This window comes from Stigmatopora nigra, chromosome 16, assembly GCF_051989575.1.
Source record: "Stigmatopora nigra isolate UIUO_SnigA chromosome 16, RoL_Snig_1.1, whole genome shotgun sequence".
In the NCBI taxonomy this organism is placed as follows: domain Eukaryota; kingdom Metazoa; phylum Chordata; class Actinopteri; order Syngnathiformes; family Syngnathidae; genus Stigmatopora; species Stigmatopora nigra.
In genome coordinates this window covers 7031014-7055850 of record NC_135523.1, presented here as the reverse complement: position 1 = coordinate 7055850, position 24837 = coordinate 7031014, and the positions used below count along the sequence as shown (strand labels likewise).

At 36.9% G+C, this 24837-nt stretch overlaps 3 protein-coding genes and 1 long non-coding RNA gene across 5 annotated transcripts in view; 1 reads left to right on the top strand and 3 right to left on the bottom strand.

Annotated features, from left to right (window-relative positions):
- Nucleotides 1-246: 246 nt before the first annotated feature.
- Nucleotides 247-7401, bottom strand: sh3glb1a (SH3-domain GRB2-like endophilin B1a). The gene is made up of 9 exons (XM_077736324.1): nucleotides 7191-7401; nucleotides 6674-6815; nucleotides 6217-6345; nucleotides 5925-6058; nucleotides 4786-4878; nucleotides 2482-2571; nucleotides 2039-2139; nucleotides 1732-1945; nucleotides 247-1380 (listed from the first exon to the last, which is right to left on the bottom strand). Exons 1-9 carry the CDS (start codon nucleotides 7251-7253, stop codon nucleotides 1273-1275), a joined length of 1074 nt encoding a protein of 357 aa, XP_077592450.1. The 5' UTR covers nucleotides 7254-7401; the 3' UTR covers nucleotides 247-1272.
- Nucleotides 7402-9358: 1957 nt separating this feature from the next.
- On the bottom strand, nucleotides 9359-15987 carry LOC144209618 (crystallin J1A-like). Its single transcript, XM_077736041.1, has 10 exons — nucleotides 15877-15987; nucleotides 15427-15493; nucleotides 14639-14818; nucleotides 13858-13956; nucleotides 13346-13438; nucleotides 13117-13273; nucleotides 12881-12996; nucleotides 12411-12488; nucleotides 12031-12170; nucleotides 9359-9754 (listed from the first exon to the last, which is right to left on the bottom strand). The coding sequence occupies exons 2-10, from the start codon at nucleotides 15491-15493 to the stop codon at nucleotides 9656-9658; spliced, it is 1029 nt and encodes a 342-aa protein (XP_077592167.1). The 5' UTR covers nucleotides 15877-15987; the 3' UTR covers nucleotides 9359-9655.
- Nucleotides 15988-16588: 601 nt separating this feature from the next.
- LOC144209673 (uncharacterized) lies at nucleotides 16589-20669 on the bottom strand. The gene is made up of 4 exons (XR_013329199.1): nucleotides 20552-20669; nucleotides 20095-20221; nucleotides 17290-17463; nucleotides 16589-16730 (listed from the first exon to the last, which is right to left on the bottom strand). It is a non-coding gene; the product is annotated as an uncharacterized LOC144209673 (long non-coding RNA).
- The window catches only part of vav3a (vav 3 guanine nucleotide exchange factor a), a 56872-nt gene continuing 52117 nt past the window's right edge, over nucleotides 20083-24837 (top strand). For both annotated transcript variants that reach the window (XM_077736117.1, XM_077736115.1), the window contains exon 1: nucleotides 20083-20452. In XM_077736117.1, coding sequence (XP_077592243.1) covers nucleotides 20246-20452 — 207 coding nt within the window. In that variant the 5' untranslated portion in view covers nucleotides 20083-20245. The remainder of the gene's footprint in view (nucleotides 20453-24837) is intronic.

Genomic DNA, 24837 nt, shown 5'->3' with positions numbered 1-24837 from the left:
TGGATCAGCTACTTCTACCAATATTATTTACATTTCTGGTGAGCTGAAATAGTAAAAAAAAAAAAAAAAAGTAATAATAAAAGAAAAAAAATAATACAAGGGATATCACTCATGAGAACTATTTTTGGGATGTCATATTTTGCAGAACTAACTACTGCTGTGCACTCACAAAAACAAAGTACTGTTCTGCCATCTGCTGGCTCATTTTGCCAACATCATATTGGGGGATTTCAAACAAGAATGTAGTTCAATAAACAGCAATTCTTGTTTATTCTTCTTTTGAATGTATTCACATTACAAAGATTAATAAAAATGAAATGGGGCTTGGGTTATGTTTAAAGCTTGCACACAGTAAAGGCAACAATTTTATTTTTCTGTTGAGAATGAATTCAGGTTTGAGGATATGCCGGTGTTTACCATTCTAATCATCATGTCACATCACTATGAAAGCATGGTATCAGTAAAGTAATCTTTTGCAAATAACACACAAAGTAACAACTCAATCTCATAACAACTTTGGGTTGACAATTTCCAAGTTTCAGTTTTTCAATTAACAATAAATAATAAGTAATGTACAAATCAAAAAGAGAATGAATTGACAATATTGTTGATATTGGAAGAGAAAAATGAACACAAATTGTTGGTTTTTTATGAAGTACTTTTGATATTTTCTTTTAAATAAAAGTATTTTTAATTGGCTTCTAATTTCATGTATGGCATTTTAATGTAATGTCTATACACATGTAACAACTTACAGCTCTCTCCACTAGTTCATATACAGAATATTCACATTGAGATTATCTATTACTGCTTGATATAATAATGATTTATAGAGTAAGAATTGAAATTGTGACACCCTTTACGTCGACCTTAAGTGCTTTTGAAAAATAAATTATACCTACTATGTACTCAGTGCTAGCGGTGAGGGGGAGGCCACCATCTGAGATTCTTGTATAGATTTTCTCAAGATAATTTACTAAATATAATGTAAACAAAATGTATGGAAAACATTGGGAGATGTTGGAGCACATATTTTCGATTTCTTAACAACAAAAAAGGCAGTATGTACTGAAATGTTATGCAGATACACCTAAAAATAATGCATCCATTTCTCCTCCCGTGACTGAAATGCTATAATTTCATCTTGAGCAAGTTCAGGATTCCCAATTAAAATGGAGCCTTGCTTAAAACTGAATGGAAGTGAAGGAAACTAAATGGAAGAATCCTGATCTGGCAACATAGGGCTACAATTGAGTGAGCAATTTTCATGTTTCAGTTAAGAAGCTCCAGGTAGGTGATTGGCACTTTACCCTTCTGGTTGCCTCGCTCTCCCATCAGCCAATCAGAATCCATTCCTGCAACACTGCTGACTGCAATCACCTGCAAAAAGTGTTTCTTGCGTTACTACATTTTTTGTCAAAGGGACACTACTGCGAAAAGCCTCGGCAAATAAAAGGTACCCATTTAAGAGGGCGATTGAAACAGCTGCACACCACACTAAACTAGACAAAAATGGACTAGGACCAAGTCTACAAGTACCTTACCGGATCGACCTTTTGATTTTTCTCTGTGGTGGCCTTTCACATCACTTGTAAATTGAATTTCCCTTGCACCAAAGGGGAAAATAATAAATAACTCATCGACTACTCAGCTTGCAAAACTCAATGTGAAAGGGCTTGTAGTGAAAGTTAAGGTAACACGTGTTTGTGGAACACAATAAAAGTCTCTCACCTCATCAGCAAGAAGGGAAAGTTCACTACTGCTCGCCGCATCGTAATCATAAAGCACCCTCGCTTTGCGGCTGCCACTGGAGCAACGCAATTCACTGAAACCACCCCGGCCGGCAGAGTTGGACAGGGACGCTGATACTGGTATTGTGGGCACTGAGATGCTTGCTCCTTCCGATGCTGATGACAGGTTGTTGTTGGTGAATGATGAAGGAAAACTAAAAGGAAAAACAGGAGTTGCTAAAGAAAATAATAATAATAATAATAAAGCACATTCAATGATGGATGGTACCATAAAAGCATTATTTTACCTGCCCAACTGCTTTTGTAGATCCACCATATACTGGTAACATTGTGCATGGTATGTAGTCTGAGCCTCCACAAAGTCATTCAAACAACGTAAATGGTGTGCCTAATCCAACATAATCAGAAAAGCATTTAGATTAAAAAGATTGGCTGGACTCATTAAGGTCAAGACACACTTGATGGCGTCTCCACCTCAACTAATACGATGCTACAATTTCAAGAACCTTTTAAGTGTAAAAAGAAGACATTAACAGTAATCAAGTCAATTTGCTGAAAGGCACTTACACTATAGGAAACACATTTTCACTTTAGAAAGCATTACTTCATTTAAAAAAAAAAAAAAAACTTTATGGCTTATACATTTGCAGTTATGTACGGATTTCTTTGTTTTTTTTAATTTAAGAAGCATTACGTGACTGAGATTGAGGTGGCAAGTTGGGTTACACACATGGGTGCTGCTGACGCCTTCTAGCAGGAGTCGCGTGATCTCAGCCTGACGGTCAAATTCACTCTGAGTCATCCTCAACTCTTGTTCTGCCTGAAGGAGAAAAATAAAAATGGTTCTAGATCAACTCAACCATAGACACGCAAGATAAGATACACATGTATCGTCCCTTTAATGGAAAACTCAGTGAATGGAACTAAAAACCTAATGTAATATTATAACTCTGAAAATATGATAACCAAATTGAATATTTAAAGCATGCATCTCTCACAAAATATTGAAATGAAACATCCAAGTTGTGAACAAAAGGGTGTAACTCATTGGCATGGACCATTTTATAGTATCCCTCTTTGATTATGAAACTCTTACATATTTAATTACATCATATTACATATACAGATCTAAATTAATGTTAATAAAAGTAAAGGCATTTTACATTTTTTTTAAATATTCACACATTATTTGCTTTTTCAAACCCATAAAATTGTTTTTGTGGTAAAACCAAACTTGCAACAGGCCTTCAATTTTACACCTTCATTCATTGGTTTTCTGAACCGTGGTCGCAGAGGGTGCTGGAGCCTATCCAAGCTGACTACGGCTCACAGAGAGAGGACAGACCTGGGATCGAACCCTCGACCCCAGAACTGTGAGGCAGACGCGCTTACCAACCGGCCGCGAGTTTTACAACTTTAGATTAAAATAACTACACAGACAAAACAGGGGGAACTACAAATAGTGACATGTGAACCACATTTCACGATCCTGCAAACTACTTTTTAAAGTGCAAGTGGCGTGATATCAGGAGGAAAAGACTGTAATTATAGATTGAGCTTCTTATCTGTGTGAAGGACACAAGTCCAAGTGTGCCTGGAGATATGACTAACTTGGGGAGGAGATGCACTGTGTGTGAAAGTGTCATTTTTTTTCTCTCCACAAAGTCAAACATGGCTGCAACATTCCACTCACCTCTGTCACTTCCTCTGCTCACATCTGCTGCTTTGCGATTTAAAAACAGTGACAGAAGTTAGAGCTACAGCTGTGGTAAGATACAGACATTGCATTGTGCGCATGCGAGTGACAAAATGTCACTATCATGAACAAAACACCTAGGCGTAATGACATGAACAAAATAATAAACCCACATCTAAATCATTGCTGCTGAAGCATTTTTTCTCTCTAAGGAAATTATAGCGAGGGAGTTTTAATTCTTTGTTACTTATGTACTTTCTGAGTACATACTGCACATAATGAGGCCACAAGTTGTCCTCACTATTTAATACTAATGTGAATTTCAGTTGTTTTGAATGCAATTTCAGGCATTAGGATCTTCTTGGCTTAATTAAATTCTAAGAAGCATAGATTTCTCAGGTTACGGGATGTAATTTGCTCACACATTTAGCCCTATTAGGAAAATTAAGGTAAGGTTTTATTTCTGTACGCTGTTTTTGTTGTTGTTTTTTTTGCATTCCATGTAATTCACAGGCAATATTAACACTAGAACTAATTTGCACTGTCAAAGAGGGAGGTGGGGTGCTATTGGTATGTGGTTAGGGAAGCCAACTCATGGTTGCCCTAAATAAATAGAGTTGTGAATTTTAACAGTGCATCTGGAACTTAAAGAATTCCACTATAATATATAATATAATATATATAGGTATTTATTTATGTCTAAAATGTCTTCTCCTGTGTCTGTATTCTCATCCTCTTGCTACTGTGACAGTGCATTTTTCCAAATAGGGGATGAATAATATTATCTAATCTGATTATAATAATTAGTGTAGGAACATTCTGAGATGGAGATAAAATGTTTGTGAAACAAATCAATAATGTACTTTCATTTTCTTAATTAGAAGTCTCCAGTCTTTATGATACTAACACCATATGACAATATGCTGTGAATATGTAATTGCTCCCATCAGTCTTCTGGCCTTGTTCCTCTGTTACTCCCTGTGATAGTATTTATGGTAGAAGGAATTTACATGCATACAGCTAAAAGAAGATTGAAAAAAATACAAATTAAAAATATATATTTTTTGCTCATAATTTGTCTGTATTTTAATCAATTTGCTTCTTATTAACCAAAGTTGGTCAGTATTATCTGTGAATAATTTTAATTATGTTAAAAGTTATGAAAAAGTTGGTTTTCGTGGCCAGAAAAGGGAAGTTTCATTAAAAAAAAAAAACTTCAGACATGGGTAAAATGTTTCCTTACAGAGGATGTTACACCACACCTTGCAGAAACATTTTTGACAGGTAAATATTGTTTCAAATTAAGGTGCAAAAGAGAGATGGACTAAAAATACTTACAGCAGCTCTAGCATCAGCCATGCGGGCCTTCTTGAGTCTTGTTTTGGCTGCATCAAGATCCAACCGCTTGACCTGCAGCAGCTTGCGTTCTTTCTAGATACAAATGATGAACATAAACATGCAGTAAATGCATATATTACCAAACACATTGTAAACAATTCTGCAGTTAAATTTATTTTTTCCAGTTACAAACATGGAGGACTCATGATAGTCTAGGCAATGTCAACATTGTGAAAATGTTTTTTTTTTTTTTTTTTTTAAAAAGAAACTAAGGAATTAAATGCACAAGAAAAATAACTTAATGTCAAATTATTATGATGACTAGAATCACAAGAAATGTCTTGTGAGATCTCAGCAGATACCATTTATTTATGGTAATTTTACAGTTAATTTCTTATATTGCTTAAATATTGAAGTCTTAGAGGCTTCACCTTACATTTATAAATGTTTATATTTGGGTGGCTAACTATCACTTATTATAATACAGAAAACATTACCACTACAAGATTGTTTTCTCTAAAAATTGTAACCCAATTCACAGTTGACCAGCAGCTAGGATGAGGCTGCTTTTTACCTTTGCAAAAATGTGACGGAATCAGATAAGGAAACTAAAAAATGTCAACAAAATCTATGCCTTTAAATGTCATTTTTCCTGATATTCATGTTTTCCACATGGCAGTGACCATTGTTTGAATGGCAGTTGAAAAAAGATGCACATTTTCAAGTAAAAATTGATGATAATAAAATGGCACATGTATTTAGTGCAAAATAGGGTGGGGCAATCAGGCCGAAAAAAATATTATATTTTTCCTCCTTATATCCTTATATTGTCCGATCTCAATTCTTTTTTTTAAATAAGAAAAATATATATATTATTCTACAATACGTCTTATGGTCAATATTTCAAACAGTAGACAAAATGACAAAAAATAAATCAATAACTGAAATAAATATTTAAAAAAATATAGGCAAATTATTCAACATTGCAATCATTAAAAATAATTATGGCTGACAAATGAGGGTAATTTTTGAAAATAGTTGTTATAAAAAATAAAAATTTAAATAAACTGGAACTGGGATAAGACAAATAGGTTGAGAAAGAAAAAACAAAAAACAAGTCACTGTTATTGCCAGCTCACCAGGATTGTTTTGAAGTCCCCTTCCAGAAAGTTCCTGAAAGGGGTCAGGAAATTGATGGCAGAACTTTGAATTAACTCTCGCTCTGCCCCACCAATCTGCTTCTGGGTCTCGCCACATTTTATCAAAGCATTTCCTACAATAGTGAGCAGCACAAACAAAACATCACTACCATTATTTCCTGGACAGGAGTTAGTACAATCTAGAAACTAGGACTGTAACACAGGCCAACCATTGTCTTTGGAGAATAAACAAAATATTTACAATGAGTACAAGTATAGTACATATACTCACCATATGCAGTCCCAGGACCAAATTCAGTTCCTGAATCAATCATGGATTGGCCCAATAGTTCATAGTTGTTCATTCGCGTTGGGACCTTTTTTTCCAGTTTCTCATACACAAATTCTTCCAGTCGGACATCTGGAATTACACGGGAAATTCAATTACAAGGTCATGAGACAAAAGTTATGCAGCTCGGTACAGAAAGAAAAATTCAATAAGTGATCACAAAATAGCTGCAGGCTACCACCAATTGGCTTGTTAATTTATTTTATTATCCTTTAATGTGGAGTGGTGAGATGTTTTTTCCCTCTTGTAAGGAGGATGAAATGCTGAATTTGCAGATGCCATAATCATCTTGCAGCTTGCAAATGTTCAATACCACATGTTAAATTCATTGTCAATGCACAAAACACACACAAAAATTGCCATTATTGTGTTTAATTAGGAATAATCAGCAAAGTCTTACTTGGATTGGGCTGTAATAAGACTTCAGTCTGCTTCATAATCTTTTCTGTCCATTGTTTTGTAGCCTCAGCTCTTACCAAAAGATTCTCCAAATGGGCATCCAACTCTGTCTTTTCAGCCTGACCAAACTTCTCCTCTGTGAACTTTTAACAGAACGAAACACATTTAAAAAAATGACAAAAAACACGTACATCACTTTTTCTTGACTTGAACGTCTATCTCATTTGTCATCAAAACAAATGTAAACGTTATGCGTCAAGCTAATCAAAGCATTAACTTTTAGCGGCCTGTTATGATGCTTATGTGAACCTACTATTAATAATCCCGACCAAAAACATGAAGTTACATATTAAGATGACATACATTGCTGGCGTGAGACAATTATAGAATTGATCGTGTATTATTTTTTGAATAAAACACTGTAAACGCCGAAGTTGCGAAGCTTTCTCAGCATATCAAAGAGTATAAGCTAGCAGCTAAATAGCAATAATTCCACCAGCAAAACATTTTAAACTTACTTGTACAGCACGGCTGAGGAAGGTACCCGCGTCTGCAGCTAACCGCTTAACATTAAAATCCATGACAATTGGAATAACTGGATCTTAATAATACTTTGTTATGTTCTTTTCAAGGTAGTCCTACTTCCATCTCTTTGAAAACGTCACAGAACCAATTTCTTAGTCGGGAGTTCCACCCAGCTGTTGAATGTAGCAAAGATGAAACAACAACAAGAGAGTTCCCTCTCCAGCCAAAGTAGTTGGGCTGATACTGCGCATGCGGCCTTGAGGCGACTTCACAATCATAGTTTTTTCAATTAGTTACTGTTTATAAATCACATTTTCATTCAACTAGAATCTTAATTAGTACAATTTTCACAATTTATGAGTATACCAATAAATTTTAATTTACCAATTTGAGCTGATAGAAATGATCTGAAATTGTTGGGAAATGATTTATGTTAGAAGTTTAATAACACAGTATTTTCTAATTAGGTATGACAACATTATTCCAAGGAAAATCTCAAATTGATAGGAGACATACTGGAAAAGAGCTGGGTTTTTTCCCTCTGTATCGTACATACATAAATAATACCTGTGATATGCAGGTATATTTTCCACATGGTCTATCCAGAAAATTAATAAAATTATACCATACCATCCATACCTGTTTATAAATAAAATATGTACATATACTCACCATATTCATATACAGGTATATTTTAGCTATACACTGATGTGATAGGCATTTCCTTCAACTCTATGACCATCGTAATGTTAGGTGCAATGGAAAACTAATGACAGAATGAATGAATTAATAGTTTTACCTTACATACCTACTATGGAAAGAAGAAACCCAAGCAATTACAAGAAAACATGACAAGTCCACACTGTGAGGCAGGTATGTCATCCTAAAGGCCATCGGGTGGCTCATACATCAATGACAGTACATGGCCAAAGGATTTCAGCTTGACCATCTTTTCCTTTTTTCCTCCTACAAAAATATTGTCAGCAATCACAAACACAGTATTTTAATGACTGACATGAACTCCATGTATTGGAGTCACTTGGGAATAGTGGGAGGAGGCTTGTTTCTCCTATGTCAGTTGACGTATATTTTATTATTATTATTTTTTGTCAAGGCTCCATTCCAAACTATACAGAACATTAAAAATTGTTAGAAATGGTCCAATAACTAACCCGCCCTCAAGATGTTTCTCAGTATATTGTCGATGACAGATTTCATGGAAAGGGTGGAGTTGTCTGTGAATTACAAGGAAATTGACGCAGGAACGAGGGCGATATTTCAATTTCATGATATATTTGTCAACCGTCTCTTTTAAATTTCTTTTAAAAATGTCCTTCATGAAAGTGGACTTTGACAGATAGGGAAAAACAACTCTTCAGGTCTGGATATAATTATGCCAGACATGCACAGTTACCTGCTGTGTGGGAGGAAGTCAGGCAAAGGGAGAAATGGAAATGGAATGGCTTCCCTTCTGTTAGTTAAGTAAGGCATGCTTAGCCGTGACCCATTTACCCACCTCAACTTAACAATGGTGTAGAAGAGTTTTCATCATCAGGTTTTCTTATGTCTTGGGGTCACACAGAGGTGACCATTCTATATGTTTTTAAAATTATTATTCCCATTGTACTGGCATGGAATTTACAGAAAAAAATACACCCAAAGTATACTATATATATATATATATATATATATATATATATATATATATATATATATATATATATATATATATATATATATATATATATATATATATATATATATATATATATATATATATATATATATATATATATATATATATATATATATATATATATATATATATATATATATATAATGAAAAATAAATTGGATATCTCAAATTTAGCTATGTTAAGGCAAGTGCTAAAAATTAAATTATATAGAAGTCAGCATTTTTTTGAAACCAAGAGCCCCTTGGAGGGAAGCATTATTTTCTGTCTTGAGCTGTTCCAGTAGTAAATCTGCTTCTTCACTTCTCAAGAACGGAGCTCGTTCCATAGAGTGGGAAGAAGAAAACCAAATAAAGTCTTCACATCAGCAAAAAAAGAAAAGAAAAAAAAACATCATGTTTCCAGACCTCAAGAACTCTCATCTATTCATCTGGTAGGGAGGAACTTCAATTAATCCCTCTTGCAAATGTGAGTAACATTGTATTTTATTAACAACTCATGCTTTTTAACATGACTCTTATGTTCTTACTCATGTGAAGCACTTGGCAAAGACTGCCTGATTCTTGCATAATGCAACTTTGACACAACATACTGATTCAAGTCTCATTCTGTCTAAGACATTTAAAACAAGACTGTCATAAATTGTCATTCAAAGCACATCTGCAATTTAAGGGCAGTTTTCATGAATAGGACTGAAAGGTGCCATCTGCAAATATCTTATATTAGTGGATAACACAAAGAAATCCTTGAGAGTAACCACCAATTTATGCAGTATTTTGGAACATACTTTCAGCTAGCTCGAGCATGGGAGCATATCTGAGCGTCCTCTTCCTCCAAGTCTCTGGGATTCCTTGGAGACCAGTCTGAAAAAGATAATTAAACATTGCTCAAAGAGACAGGCAACAATTCAATCTCACACCCACACTGTTACTGAGTGGGAATCAAACTCAGTGCCTACACCAAAGTATAATTGATTTTACCATTATAAAATCACCTCACTGAGTTATACCAATTAATTAAATGCTAACCATAATTACTTCATTCAATTTTTCAAATAATGGATTCTGATGGGCGGTATGGTGAGAAAATGGTTAGGATATTCGCATCACAGGTCTGAGATCGAGGGTTCAATTACCGTTTCTGACCCCCACTTGATGCCCACACTTGGCTATAATAGGCTACAGCACCCACTTGACCCGTATGCGGATAATCAGTAAGAAAAATGAATGTATATATGTTTACTGATGGAAAAATCAAGATGCAAAATGCTTATTTTTTAAAGATAAAAACCTACTAAGTTAAGAATATTTCAGATTCAGAGAAAAACATTCATTCCTATAATACTTCACTGCCAAAATTGCTCTAAAAACACACTTATGTGTCAGGCATTTTGAAAGGGTAATTATTTTTATTTTATATGACTTTTACTAAGCTTGTTTGTAAAGTTTGTATTTAAAAACTGCACAACTTTTGGGGAGTTTACGAGTGACTTGAATCATTGTATGTTCCGTTTAAAGCTTTATTTCCGTGATTTATACAGTGATGAATGCCAGTCAACATGTTAAAAGTCAACCAGTATAATGGATAATAAGACTGTGCTCCATATAAAAATATGATACTATTAGAAAGGAATCAAAATTGTTATATTTTTGCGAGGAACAACCAAGTGCCAAAGAAGTGAGAACAAAAAATTCTAGGTTTTGCCTATTATTGTCCTTTGTTGACTGTGTGTCCTTTCCTTTGCAGAATGTATTGGCAGGATGCACAGTGTCATGCTGCTATGAAGTCATTGTAGCTGACGCAGCTCTCCCTATCCCGCCTACACACTCCCACAGCTGAAATGCAAGCCAGATCAGCGTTTACTCTTACAGACCATACCAATGGATTGACTATATGTCCAGACGTATGTAGCCCAGAACAGAATGTTTCAATTTACTGCATCACATTGCAAACTGTTATGTCCCCTATCAAGTAATTGATTCTAAATGTGAGATTCAAACACAGCTCTCACAATTTGGCTGCTGTCCCAGAAAGAGAGAGAGAGAGAGCACTTATGCCTTTCCCTTTAAAAGCTGATGTATTTGTCTTTTTGACAGTATTTCCTCAATGGAGAATTTGTACCTTGCCATTTTAAACTCTGTTTCAGATCGTAAAAGCATGGCAATTGATGTAACACACGTCTCCATATTCACAAAGGAGAGGTAACTGTTAGAAAGGTATTGCCTATTAGATAAGAGGGTCCAGACTGAAAAGCCTTTAAGATTCTACAACAGGTTTTTAGTTTTAATACTGAATTAAGTAAGGGCTTCCGTGTGTATGTGAGGGGGTGGGTTTTTTCCGGGATGAGTGTTACTAGGAAGTTGAAAAGGTCAATAATTGACACACTAATCATTTATTGATGTTTAGGGTGTGATATGGAGAAAAACCTTTGTATTTGGATTTAGGATGTTTTTGCTGTTGTTATTTTATGGAGGGGGTTGGGGGATGGCAGTTAGTTGTTTGCACAATAGATTTGGAGGATAATCCTGGCAGCACTAAAAAAAGAGACACATCTTTAAACAGCTTGTTGATTTTATGAATATTCATTCATTTTCTGAACTGCTTATCCTCACAAGGGTCGCGAGGAGTGCTGGAGCCTATCTCACCTGACTTTCGGGCACGAGGCGGGGGGGACAACCATTCACGCTCATACTCATACCTAGAGGCAATTTAGAGTGTTGAACCAGCCTAGCTTGCATGATATCAGGATGTGGGAGGAAAACGGAATACCCGGAGAAAACCCACGCAAGCCCGGGGAGAACAAGCAAACTCCACAGTTTGGACAACTAAAATCGTGTTTTGCTTATCAAGAAAAATAATCTGGTATCTTTTGCACTACCACTATATTATTAGTTGTTTTTTTGTCAGAAAGTATACATTGTATCTTGGGATTAAAAACACTTTAGACCAGTGCATCAACTATTATAGAAATGTGGATATGAATTCGGTAATTATCAGTGCTGTTTATTTATGGCAGCTGTGATGTTAAACCTATTTTGCTTGAAGAAATGAACTCATTAAGTATTGTATTTTAAACAGACTGGAAGGAAATGCAACAACCTCCTCCATCTGTAGAGCTTTTTTGCCCCCACTGCTGTACCTGTGCCCCGAAGCATGCTCCAATGAAAGAGGCTCGGCTGGCGGTGCATCCCCCGCAACGCATGGTGTCCCTGACAGCTTCATCCAACTGGCTCAATGTCAGAACTCCATGTAGCGCTCCTTGGAATGCACCAGGCAAAGCTGAATAAAACCAACATTTTAGTCGCTCATCATGACTACCCTCCTGGTTCACAAGTTTTTACGTGAGCTTTTAATGTCTGCACCTTTAGCCTTGTAAACATTGAAACGGTTAACACAGTAGGAAGGGGAAAATAAAAAGCGAGTTGAAAGGAGATCATTAGTGCGGAGATGAAAGACTGGATCATGGGGGGGGGGGGGCAGTTAGAGGTTTCCTATATCATAAGATGATGTTTAACTTACCTCAAGTGTTTGTGTATGAAGTGGGTATAAGCTCCTGGGATGTCTTGCCTAGGTTGTTCTTCACTTGGCGGATTTGTCCTTCAATGGCGAGATTAGATTCAATTAGGATTAATGTATAAATATATTAAATGCCATGGTTTACTATTAATTTTATTTTCTGATTGGGTATAACCAAACAAATAATAGAAATATGCAATAGGATTTGCAGAAAATTACCACTGACACATAGCTTAGAATTATTAATGGATATTTTAGATTTTTATTTTACTCCCTTCACTGTATCTGATCATGTTTTGACAGTTATTTATGAAAACTGCCATCTTGCATAGCAAAAAAATAACAAATCCCAAAAGTTGTACATAAAAAATCAGCATGGGGCTGGACATGGAGAGGAAATCACTCTAAATATGGCACATTCCAGCCGGTTGTGGGAGTGCCCTTTTGGGTGTTTTAAGGACAAAAATTCTTACCAACAACTGCGTTATCAAGCTCTTGAGGGTTCAGTCTCTTTGGGTCTTTCAACTGAGTCAAAACTACTTCCAGAGCTTCAGAACTTGGACCATTCAGCATAAAATGTTCCAAAAATCTGACCACATTCACAAAACAGGCAAAAATGGTTTTGGATAACAACTTTCCCTCCATGGAGAAACCAAATGTTTAGATATATGATAATGTTAAGAATAACTTGTTAGATTCCTTTCCTTACCTAGCTGCAGCCAATGTCACAGCCACACACATATCATCATTCTGGGTCACCCTTATAACTTTCTCCACTTTTTCCAGCATTTCAGGTTGGCCAGCATAAAGGGCCACAATTGGAGCCAATTTAGTCACACCGTCCATTTGACAGTCCTTGTCACAGCCTGAAACAAAAACAGACACAAACATTTCACAACCTATTAACTATTATGAGTAAAATTAGTAGTTTTCTTCACCAGTTTCTTCCTTGCCAGCATCCACATTTCTGAAGAAAGCTTTCAGGCTTCCATTCCTCCAAGGTCCATCAATTGGAAGGACAGCTTTGGGACCTGCTAAAAGTAAGCATTTGTTCATATTCGCACTAATTCAGTTCTTCAAAGGATGCTGTTTGTGTAAATATCATGATAAATAGTGTATCAAATATTTAGTCCTCCCCAAAATATGTCACTCACTACCCTTGGATCCTGTCTAACTTGAAGTAGAGTGATTGTCTTGGTGTGCTTTATTATAAAGTTATCCAACCCAATCCAATTATCGAGCTGTGATTACTTCAGAATAAAAAGTAACACACAAGGAACAAGGAAATCTGATTTCTGAATATTTATATGTAGCAATTGCGGTTTATTTGATATGCAGTAAGTGCAACTCTGTGTTTGTTGTGTGCTGGCAAGGACATTGTGGTAATAAAAACAATTTAATATTAGATGGATACACACACATACTGCTGCAAACGTGTACAGTACTCTACCGTCTTTCTTGCGGTAGGGGTCATTAAGAGGCAAGTCGTACACTGTTCCGGGTCCAAAGAACTGGTAGATGCGTTGAGTCAAATCTTTCACATTAACACCTCGAAATAGGAGAAAAACAAAACTTATTTGTAGCTTCCTGAAATGCTCTAATGGCATGCATTGTTGACTACAGTATGGCAGTTTCATCTTGAACATGTTATATAATTACTTTACAGATATATCCAACAATATTATTGCCGGCCCTGAATAGGGTCATGGATGAGGTCATGCTGAACCTAACTGTTAAATGAGAAAGGCCAGTCACCAGTAAATTGTTGGACATATAATATAATTCCATTGACCTAAAATGTGTCATTTTGGGATGTGTGAAAGGGAGTAGCCATGAAAATGCCAGAAAGTAAACGCACATCCAATGCTTGTAACATGAACCTCAAAACTCTGCTCAGCATTAAGGCACTAGGCATCCCGTTCCAAAAAGTTCTTAGTCAGATGTCCAAATTGTACAACCACAAGACTTTTGGTCATAAATTTGAGTTTGTACTAAAATTGGCTCCATTATGAAATATTTATAACATTTAGCACCTGGAATAAATTAGAGTACAATATTTACCAAAAATTCTGCAAGCACTATAAAGTCTTTGCCCACCCAAATGGCTTTAATAACCCCTATCTCCTACTTTCACACGCCATAATGCACAATGGTGGTGACACATGTCTTTATAAAAACTGTTTTGATAATATAGCCTATGACAAACTGGCTTGCCTGACTCAGTTGTGTACCTCCACACTGACTCAGTGATTCCAACAGGACGTAAGCTTGGTCGCCATAGCATGTCTGCTCGCCTGTCTTCCTGCGGTAGAAAGGATTTGCAGAGTCTGCGCGAAACTCTGGTGTGGGTTCCAGGTCAGCAAGAACTTCTTTGAGTTTGTCTGGATTGTATATCCAGTGCATGGGCTGGGCTGCAATGGAGAACACAGACAAACACAGACACAAAACTTAGAGGGAAAAAAAAACATAGTGAAACTGTCAAAGGTCATTTGTGACTCATTTAAGATGTTCAGACTGCTAATCTTTTAGTCAGTTTGTCAGAACAGCGTGTTGTTGTTTTTTAAGCAGACACCTCAAGATGTTGTATGTACTTTTGAGGTTACATGGTAAAATAAACAAAAACTAAATCATCATAAATCCAATGTCTATCAAATAAAAAAAATGGATGTTTACTTGAACTATTTCCTACAGTTTCCATCTTTTAGAAAACAACTGACTCAATTGAAAGTTCTGCACAGTAAATATGTCTTTCATAAAGGGCAGAGCTGTTTTAAACTCTGAAAATTATTAATTATTCAACGTTTTGAAACTCACCTCAAAACTCATTATTATTATGCTTATGCCCTTGCTAGGGCTTAAATTCCATAAAATTAATCTTTATGATTAGTCATTCCTTTAATTTAATCCTACTGTTGAACTTTTTTTGCTTCAAAAATGCATATGTAACTTTGGTTTATGGTGAATTTATATTTGCCATAATTATTTTTTAACATTAATACTATCAGGCATTTTATCTTACCTGCTGCATCTGCTACTGCAGCCCCGATAATGGCCCCAATGGCTCTGTCTTGCACAGTTAAGGCCATCTGCTCACAGAAAAACAATTGTAAAAATAAAACATTTCATTCAACATATATTTAGAATGTGAATGACTATTAATATGGATATCACTATCCTACAGTACATAATGTATGCATGAAAGAAATATTCAATTTGAAGTGTCCAGCTTCAATACATATTATAATCTGTAAAGAACAATGATATATAACAAAATGTAGGATTTATCTAAATAAAATAAACAAGATTAATAATTAATAAACAGGATTCATCTATAATTCCTGTTGACAATTCTCTCATAAATAATACATTCTAAGTATTACAGTATATTTAAGACTAATACTTAATGTAAAAGTGGATGCATAATGATATGCGTCATATAAAAGCTAATTGGATTCATGTTTATTCTTACCTTAGCCTTTCTATGTGACCTTGTTGGAGTCCACTTGAAATGTTTTGAAACATTACCAGATCGTCCCCTCCTAAATTTGGGGGAAGGGTAACACTGGGGCCCCTGATAAGGAAGGGTCCAATGACAAAACAGAGGATGTTGGTCAAATGCATCATCAACTTTTAAACCTTCAGATAGATTGTAACAAATAGTGGTATACTGAAGTGACTTCTACACTGTGCAGAGGGCGACTAGAAGCCAATCGGATGTGCCATGCTCACTCTCTGTGTACACCTTCCACTCCATTGCTTCCATCTCGATGCTTTCCCAGCTGATCCCCATTGGTAATTCCAGTCAGATGAGGCCCTTACAAAGCCTGGCCAGGCTTCATTTATCCTGGATGTCTCTTGGGGATTCCATCAATTTCTCTTATGGCCCTCTAAGTGAACAAAATAGACTCAACCAATCAATTCCAGTTAACAACAATGAACGCAAAACCAAATAATGTCATGTTTACCGAAAACGATCAGTTATTGTCTATTAATTCTACCTTGCAATGCTTGCTGAGAATAGATTGTTGAAACAAGTTACCTTTGTAAAAAAAATTGCATATATTGTCTAAAGGTGACATTATTTTTTTTTACATACGCTTAACTTAATAACTAACAGGAAACAAAACAAAGACATGACTTTGGTCTTCAATGCTGGGAATACAAAAAAATAAGATCCTCCTCCAGATTGAGTAAAACAAAAATAACAGACTGGACATCTATCAATGACAACCAGGAGATGTAATCATGTGTGTGGGGGTAGCATATATTTAGGAGTAAAGAGCATCTGGCTGGACTGTGGGAGGGTGCTAATGATGCCCAAACCTGTAAAGAAAGCACATTAAGACAAATTCGATGAACTTTATCATCACCGCGATGGATGATGAAGGCAAGCATATGGACGCATGACAGTACATTTTTAGTTTGACTAATTTTAGTTTCGGCTTTATCACTAAAGATATATATTAATTATAAAGCTTCCTTTTATATTATATTATATTATTATATTATATTCCTCCAATATAAAAATTACACAGCTGTGTAATACAGAAAAAATATTTTATAGAAGTTCTAGTGGTTGCATTTCTCTCCTGTCTATCTACATAACTGAGTATTTATGGATTTAAAAATTACATAGTAAGAAATACAGTAAAAAGAAATTTTAATAGTACAAGTATCCATGAGTCATTCAACAAAAAACAAGAACACATACTGTAAAAACATATCTGTTTCTTTTAAACAAAAATTCAAAATACATACAGCACTATGTCATGCTTTTTTGCCTGATGTTAATTTTGTTCTGTAACAACTTCAACACAGCCTAAATACAAATAAAAATAAATTCAAATATCAAGGTTAAATTGCACTTGGGATCACATGTTACCTTTCACCTCTTTGTCCTGCATTAATAAACTGAATGCTGATAATTCTTCTACTGTATGGCTCCTCTTCCAGTGCGGTAGAGGAAACTGTAACAGGAGAACGGTGCTAAGCACTACATCAGCATCCGGCCGCCTATATCCTCTCCTGTCATCTGTGCTATGCCACTGACGGCATCCTATGAAAGATAGTGCCAGATGACTGAAAATTAACCAGTACTTGTCTCAATCATGCATAGATTTAATCAGTTAGATTACTAATTTCCGCCAAAACTTTTGCTGAAATATAAAAGCAACACTTATGAATTGACATTGTAGTAAAATATAGCAGAGATGATGTTTACAGCAATATAATCTGTAGGCTAATCTGCACATGCATTGTTTCCACAAGCCTCTGTGCTCAGCTGCTGTTTATGAAAGCATTTTGTGCGGCACACGTTCTTCGTGGTTCACTTTGGCTCATGTTTCTTTCTTCTTTTTGTATGGTTCAAATAACACAGTTGTGGTTTTCTTCTCTTGCCTCCATTTTTTTCTGGAATGCTGCAAGCAACCACTTATAGCTCAGTTAATGTGATTACCCAAACCTTTCTGCACAGCCTACACTATACCGAGGGTATATGTATTGGTTTGCATTGTTATGTAATGCATTTTTAGAAAAAGTAAGAAAAAAAGAACATCACGATGAGACTGTTCTCGTGTAATAATTTAGACTTTTTTTCCCATTCCTTTCTAGATTCAAGCCCATCTTGCCCTGATTTATGTTAAGATGCTCTTGTCCTTTGTATGACTTTAAAGAAGGATCAATACAATCTCACTTGGACTGTTTGTTTGCTGCTTTTTTAAATAACAAGCAGAGAATTTATTATTACCATTATATTTTTTAAAAGTAACAGTGCAACATGAGTTTAGCCTGCAGTTTGTTATTTGTACACCTAAAAAATACATTTTATTCCCTTCTAATATCCATCCCTATCTCTACCCCCCCCCCCCCCCCCAATAAAGGGGCATTGTAAACGTTGGATTTCTCAATTTCTAGGTATATGTTATCAATAAAAAATACAAATATAAAAATAAACTCTGCAACCTATGACATCTCACTGTATAGGTTTATTCACCATTTATAGGCATACTAACGATCTTATTAGTGGACAAATCCTGAATGACCTTTTTGTCATTGTACTATGCCATAACTGGAACCAATGTGTTCGCTCACAGTGGAAACAATAGTGTCGTCAGATTGTTAATTGACACTGGTAGTAGATAGCGAAGAAGGCCTAAAAGGGTTTCATTGTAAGACATAATGCATATGGGGGCTGTGACAATTAGTGGGATGGTGTACTTAATCAGAAAAGAACTATAAAGCAGCCATTCAGGATCTACACATATACAGATCAGAATATTTTGCCATAATTAGGCCATAATGGCTACCAAACCAGAACAATTCCACTTGTCACTAGCAATTCTAGGTCTAAGAAACTATTTAAAAATGTATCTTTATATGTATAGAATCTGGGTATGTGTGTTAATCTATTTTTCCGTGTAACAATGAGGTCATTCATAAGAATCAACAGTAGCAATGTTGAGTTAATTATCTTTGTTGAATTATGTAAGATATTATGGTATTAGTGGGGCACGGTAACCTATTGGTTAACACGCCTCGCCTGTCAGTTCTGAGATCGAGGGATCAATCCCTGGTGGGTTCCGAGTTCCAGTTTGCATGGTCTCCCCGTGCCTGCAATGGGTTTTCTCTGGGTACTCATTTTATATTCTCATATGTATATAATGATCATATAATCTTAGGGGGTGCTCATTTTCTACACTACTTGTTGATCAGCATCATTTTGTTTTAGGAAAACTATCATTTTAAGAATGAGTGCATGTCTTTTTGGGGCATAGAATATTAGACACTGCACAGGGGTTGGGTGCAGAGAATATTCAGTATGACTCACATGTACTTAAACAAAATCTACATGAACAAGAAGTTTTTGTGTTTCACATCTTCCACTAGGCCAAGGGTGGCCAAGTCCGGTCCTCGAGAGCCCCTATCCAGTCTGTTTTCCATATCTCTCTACTCTACCACACCCGAATCAAATGATCAACTCATGAGCAAGCTGTCCAGAAGTTTCATTTCAATCACGATTATTTGATTCAGTTGTGTTGGTGGAGGGAGACATGGAAAATAGACTGGATAAGGGCTCTCGAGGACCAGACATGGTCACCCCTGCACTAGGCCCAGCGAATGAGTGGTAAGTGCTCACCCTGGCTTGCGTGGGTTCTCTACCGGTACTCCAGTTTCCTCTCACGCTCCAAATTATGCACAATAGGCTGGTTGGACATTCCAAATTGCCCCTAGGTATGAGTGTGAGCATTATGGTTGTTTATCTCCCTGTGCCCTGCGATTGGTTGGCCACAAATTCAAGGTGTCCCCCGCCTGGTGCCCGTAGTTGGGATAGGCTCCAGCACCCCCTGCGACCCTTATCTTGTGAGAATAAGCGGTTCAGAAAATGAATGTCTTCGAGTACAAGTCATTTGCAATGCATAAACCAGGTTTAAAGAGAATATATGTGTAGTTTATTCGGGAAAATATGTGTATGTTTAAAGGAAAGGACTTAAGGTAAGTTAAACGGGTAATACAGAAGTCTGAGTTTGTTTCAATGTCTTCTGCAATGTAATGCGGTGTCAAACGGAAGAGGATGAGGGGGAGGGAAGAGAGAACAAGGGAGGGAGAGAGAGAGAAAGAGAGAGAGAGAGAGAGAGAAGGGTGCACAACTACATCTAGTCATACGATCACACTGTGCTGTCATCCTTACCCGAATACAGCCCATCTCTCTGCGACTGTGGTGGTCCTGCTCCATTTTCATCGTTTCGGGAACATGGACAAGCTTTAAGGCTCACTGCTCGGGCTCGTCCACTTGTCAAGTACCCCAATTCGTCCTTCTGTTGGCACAATTGAGAGTAGTAATGATGGAATATTGGAGACAGTGCGCGCTGTGGTTAATCAACTGCAAGGTGCTTCCAGCAAACCATCGGGTTACATGGGAGACTGCGCAGGTATTCGACTTAGCCCAAACCCTCCGAGATGGGGTGCTTCTTTGCCACGTTCTCAACAATCTCAGGGCTCAATCGATTAACCTCAAGGAGATCAACCTGCGACCTCAAATGTCACAGGTAAGATAAGCGAGATATAGCCTGCTTGCTACTTTGACGCTGTCATACGCTAACTGCAGACTTCTTTACCAATGAAGCTACTTTGAAGCTCACAATTACCTGTTAGCAAATAAACTCCCACAAAGTGTGACCAATATGTGCATCAAATAGCACAGAGGTAAGGAACCTGTGGCTCGGGAGCCATATGAAGCTCTGTTGATGGGTGCATATGGCTCTCTGCTAACCTGTGAGCTAAACATATGGTAACTGTCAGTGAGAGTTGATCCCCCAACGTATCAATAGGAGACTTTTTCGACATAAAGTGGTGAAATCCTTTTTTTTTTTAAATTGACAGTTTTTCTTTTAAATTCTTAGTGTGGCTGTCAAGGAATAATATTTGAAAGTATGAATTGTTCATGGATCTCGCAATCAAAAATGTTTCTGACCCCTGCGATAGCAGAATAAAATAATTTGGGATTGAATTATTACCGATTTCGGGATTTTCAAGTATATCCCAGCTTTATCTCTAATTTGGCAGTGTTCTTCATGATCTTTTTCAGTCCTAAAATAAGAAAACATGTCACTGATCGTTAACATTTTAACCCTATGCAACGCAAACTGTTGCTTAGAGAATGATCCAAGATTAATTCCATATTAATTCAACCTAATAAACCGAGAAAATATTCTCTGAACGATACAAATCAGTGAATGGTTGATAAATATACCCAACAGATGAGTCCCATTGGGAATAGGTTTAATTTTGTCATCTAATTTCCTAATTTTCTCAACCACTTTATCCTTACTAGGGTTGCAGGAGGTGCTGGAGCCTATCCCAGCTGGACCAGAGGCGGGAATTGCATGCCACGTTTTGAATTTTTGTCCTTTTTATCCCATTTTTCGATTAACCTTGAATGCAATGCTTATTTGCACCATATACACATCAACAACAACAACAGCACATCATTGTACTAAATCAGTTCCATTGTCCACATTACATGGAATGATAAAAAGTTGTGGCCACAAGGTTCCTATTTGTCAGATACCATTTCCCTCAATAACATGACAGTGGGCCAGATGATTATTGAGTGTTGGGTTTAGTGACCACGCAGTCAGGGCAAAACTCATCTACTAAGCCCGTTAGAAGTACTTTAGTTGGACACAGTAACAAACATTAGAAAAAGAAAATATCATTTGTATTGATGTAGTGCCGCATGGAAGTGGAGTTGTATGACGCTTGTTTCCTGGAAAAAAGCTCTCCAAACACAATGCCCCAGTGGCCGGGTCAATATAATACACAGTTACTGTTTTTTTTTCACAATCGAATAGGGTATCCGCTTGTCAGCTGCAGCAGGTCAATTGCACAATTTAAATAAGCATAAGTGCCTAAATGGCAATGGAAACAAGTACCGAAGGATCTTTTTACCCATGCAAAACTTGATTATAGATGTAAGAGGAGAAACATTTACTGCAAGTACTTAAGGTTGCTGCTAATAGTAACCATTACCAAAGTAGAAAGCAGAGTGATTGAGTTTTAGCGTTTTGTGTCAGTCGTGACATATGTAGTAATAGGACTGTAATTTATACACAGTGCCTGACCAGACTATGATTGGGTTATTTATAGGCATAGTTTGTTTTATTCATGGTTGAATGGCTTACTCACACTGGGAGCCACTAGTGGTGCTACATGTAGAGCAAAATGAGTGTGGAGACATGGCTGGAAATGACAAATAGTCCAAGTGCTTGGATATATGCATCATGATTTCATGCAGTTTATCTTGGGTTCATTTGTACTTTGATTAATTCTAGTATCCGAGGGTACAATTTATCCGCGCATTTAATTCTCTATAATTCATAGTGCTGACTTTGTTCAGTTGAAAATCAGTGTCACTCTTCCCTTTTCTCTAACTTACATTTACGTAATTGAGGGTGGAGTAAATTTCCCTATTTTGCGCATAATTCATGAGGGCTCCTGGCAGTTATTTTGTCACTGGGCAGTGACAACACGTGACCACTGTGCGGCCTTACCCGTGGGACCTTGAAGATGGGAAGACAAAGGCAGTGATGGGACCGGCCTACAAAGAGACAGTCTGAGTCCCTACGGACTCATATATCCAAGGATGCAAAAAAGAAACCCCCAAAAAACCCTGAAGGGGCTTGGCGCAAGTGTGCTTGTGTGGGCTGCGTAATTAAAGCATCAGGGGCTCCAGAGTGTTTGATTTCGCAATTGGGACAAGTTGCTTCTTTTTCGGCAACCATTTTTCTTCATGTTTTATTGGTCTCAGTTTGCTTGAAGTAACTGAGAAAGGGAGTCATTACTACAACAACAATAAAGAGACCTCAGCCTGCTTGTGAGGAAAAAACATGGCATGAAGTACCTTCCATGAGCTTTTCCATTCAGGGAATTATTTGCTTTATACTGTGGTAAAATTGATTCTAACTTAATGGATAAAATATTGAATGTATGGGTGAATGATATGATAACTTATTTTCAAGTTAGGCCAAGATACACTATCAAATTCGCAGCTGGTCCTCTAAGAACAAACACGGAGTCCTTTCATCATGGTTTTACAAGGCTGTATTTATTCAATTATAAGGCTTAGACAGCCACAGTAACTCCCACATTTTGCTTTTACCAGATTTTTTAAAGTTTTATGAAACAGCTTGTTTAAGTATAAATCACAAATAAAATACAAGTTGTTTTTCACTCCCTGTGTTCGGGAGGCTACCTTCGTGATCAAAAACACAAGATTCTGGAACATTGTCGCAACCCTTACAAAAGGTGAACACATCCCACACAGACCAGCGACAGCACAGAAAATCAGGAAACAGAATAGAGGAAGGAAGTGAAACTAAACATGCCCCCAATGAAGCTCAGCCCAATGCAACAACGACGCACCAGACACAAAGAGGAAAAAAATCCATTTCTCTTCACCCTGAAGAAATAAAACGTTGCTTGTGCAGATCCGCCTTCTAAAGCTCTTCATTTGTGGAAAGTGAAAACGAGAAGACGCCGCCCAAGCAAGAGTGTGGTCTAATTCTAATAGCGTCAAACAGAGCAGGGAGAGTTCAAAGTATTGTTTTACAATACTAACACATACTTCACCAACAAAAAGATGCCATGATGATTTCTTTTAAACATTTATGAATTGCCACATACTAGTCCTTCAGATATCTCTCCACAGCAGGTACCTCAGAGTATGCTACAAGACATCATACTGTTGCTGATTACTTTTGTACAGTTTTAGAACAGCGTGATACATAATAAATGGTAACTATGTATATTTAATCAAGCAGACACAAAAATGTGTGATGTAAAACACTGAGGGGAAAACTTTTCAAACAGAGCTGTGCACACAGCATGTTTCAAAGACTGCAACGCTTGCAAGTCACTTTCACAGACAAACGTTTGAAACTGAACAGCAGACGTTTGATGTGGATGAGTATTTCGTTTCCATTGGTACGTATGTGATGGATACATTTGTTATGTCATATGAGGGCAGGAACACCTGTCAAGATTTACACCTATAATATGAATTTGTACAGCATGTAGGCGGTAAAGATTTGGTTCTTTTTTTGCAGTAGTAGTAGTAGTAGTAATAGTACAGTGGCATGTCAAGTCCAAAAACAAATACTAACCCACAACCCTTTATTTACAGTACAGCTAGACTGGAATGTTTAATGACATAGGCAACATTTATTGGGTAATCATCTCATCTAACTTTCTGAACCGCTTTATCCTCATTAGGTTTCGGGGGTGCTGGAGCCTATCCCAGCTGACTTCCGGGCCAGAGGCGGGGGACACCCTGAATTGATGGCCAGCTGGGCACAAGGAGACGGACAACCATGCACACTCACATCCATAGCTAGGGGCAATTTAGAGTGTCCAATCAGCCTACCATGCATGTTTTTGAAATTGGGGAGGAAACCGGAGTACCCGGAGGAAACCCACACAGGCCCGGGGATAACATGCAAACTCCACACAGGTGAACGTGACCTGGATTTGAACACAGGTCCCCAGAGTTGTGAGGTGGACACGCTAACCACTCATTTTACTGGGCCGCCCTATTGGGTAATCAGTCTGAGAGTAATGAATGTTGACATTGAAATCCCAAGATTCTAATTTTCCATGATGACTAGAATATTTTGTGTATTCAACACCTAGAATTAATACTTTTTCATTATGCTATATATTGCTAACAAAACACACCTTTTTCACCTCTACTCAAAGCAAGTATTTAATTAATTTCTCATTTTCAACGTGATCTATTCTTCCACACTATTTTGCTTTTTATATAAAGCAGATTTTCATGCAGCGGGATTAAATCAGAATGTCAACAGAATGGTAGTGCAACCATGCATGTCAATTTATGGCACTGTGCTTTACTATTCCAGTGCTGCTTAGTCCA

Bases quoted from the DNA above. Each gene is read 5' to 3' on its own strand.
- sh3glb1a (XM_077736324.1), bottom strand. From the start codon at position 7,253: ATGGATTTTAATGTTAAGCGGTTAGCTGCAGACGCGGGTACCTTCCTC. The intron at 6,816-7,190 runs GTAAGTTTAAAA...TTCTGTTAAAAG, and splicing joins TCCTCAGCCGTGCTGTACAA to TTCACAGAGGAGAAGTTTGG. The intron at 1,946-2,038 runs GTAAAATAATGC...TTTTCCTTTTAG, and splicing joins CTACAAAAGCAGTTGGGCAG to TTTTCCTTCATCATTCACCA.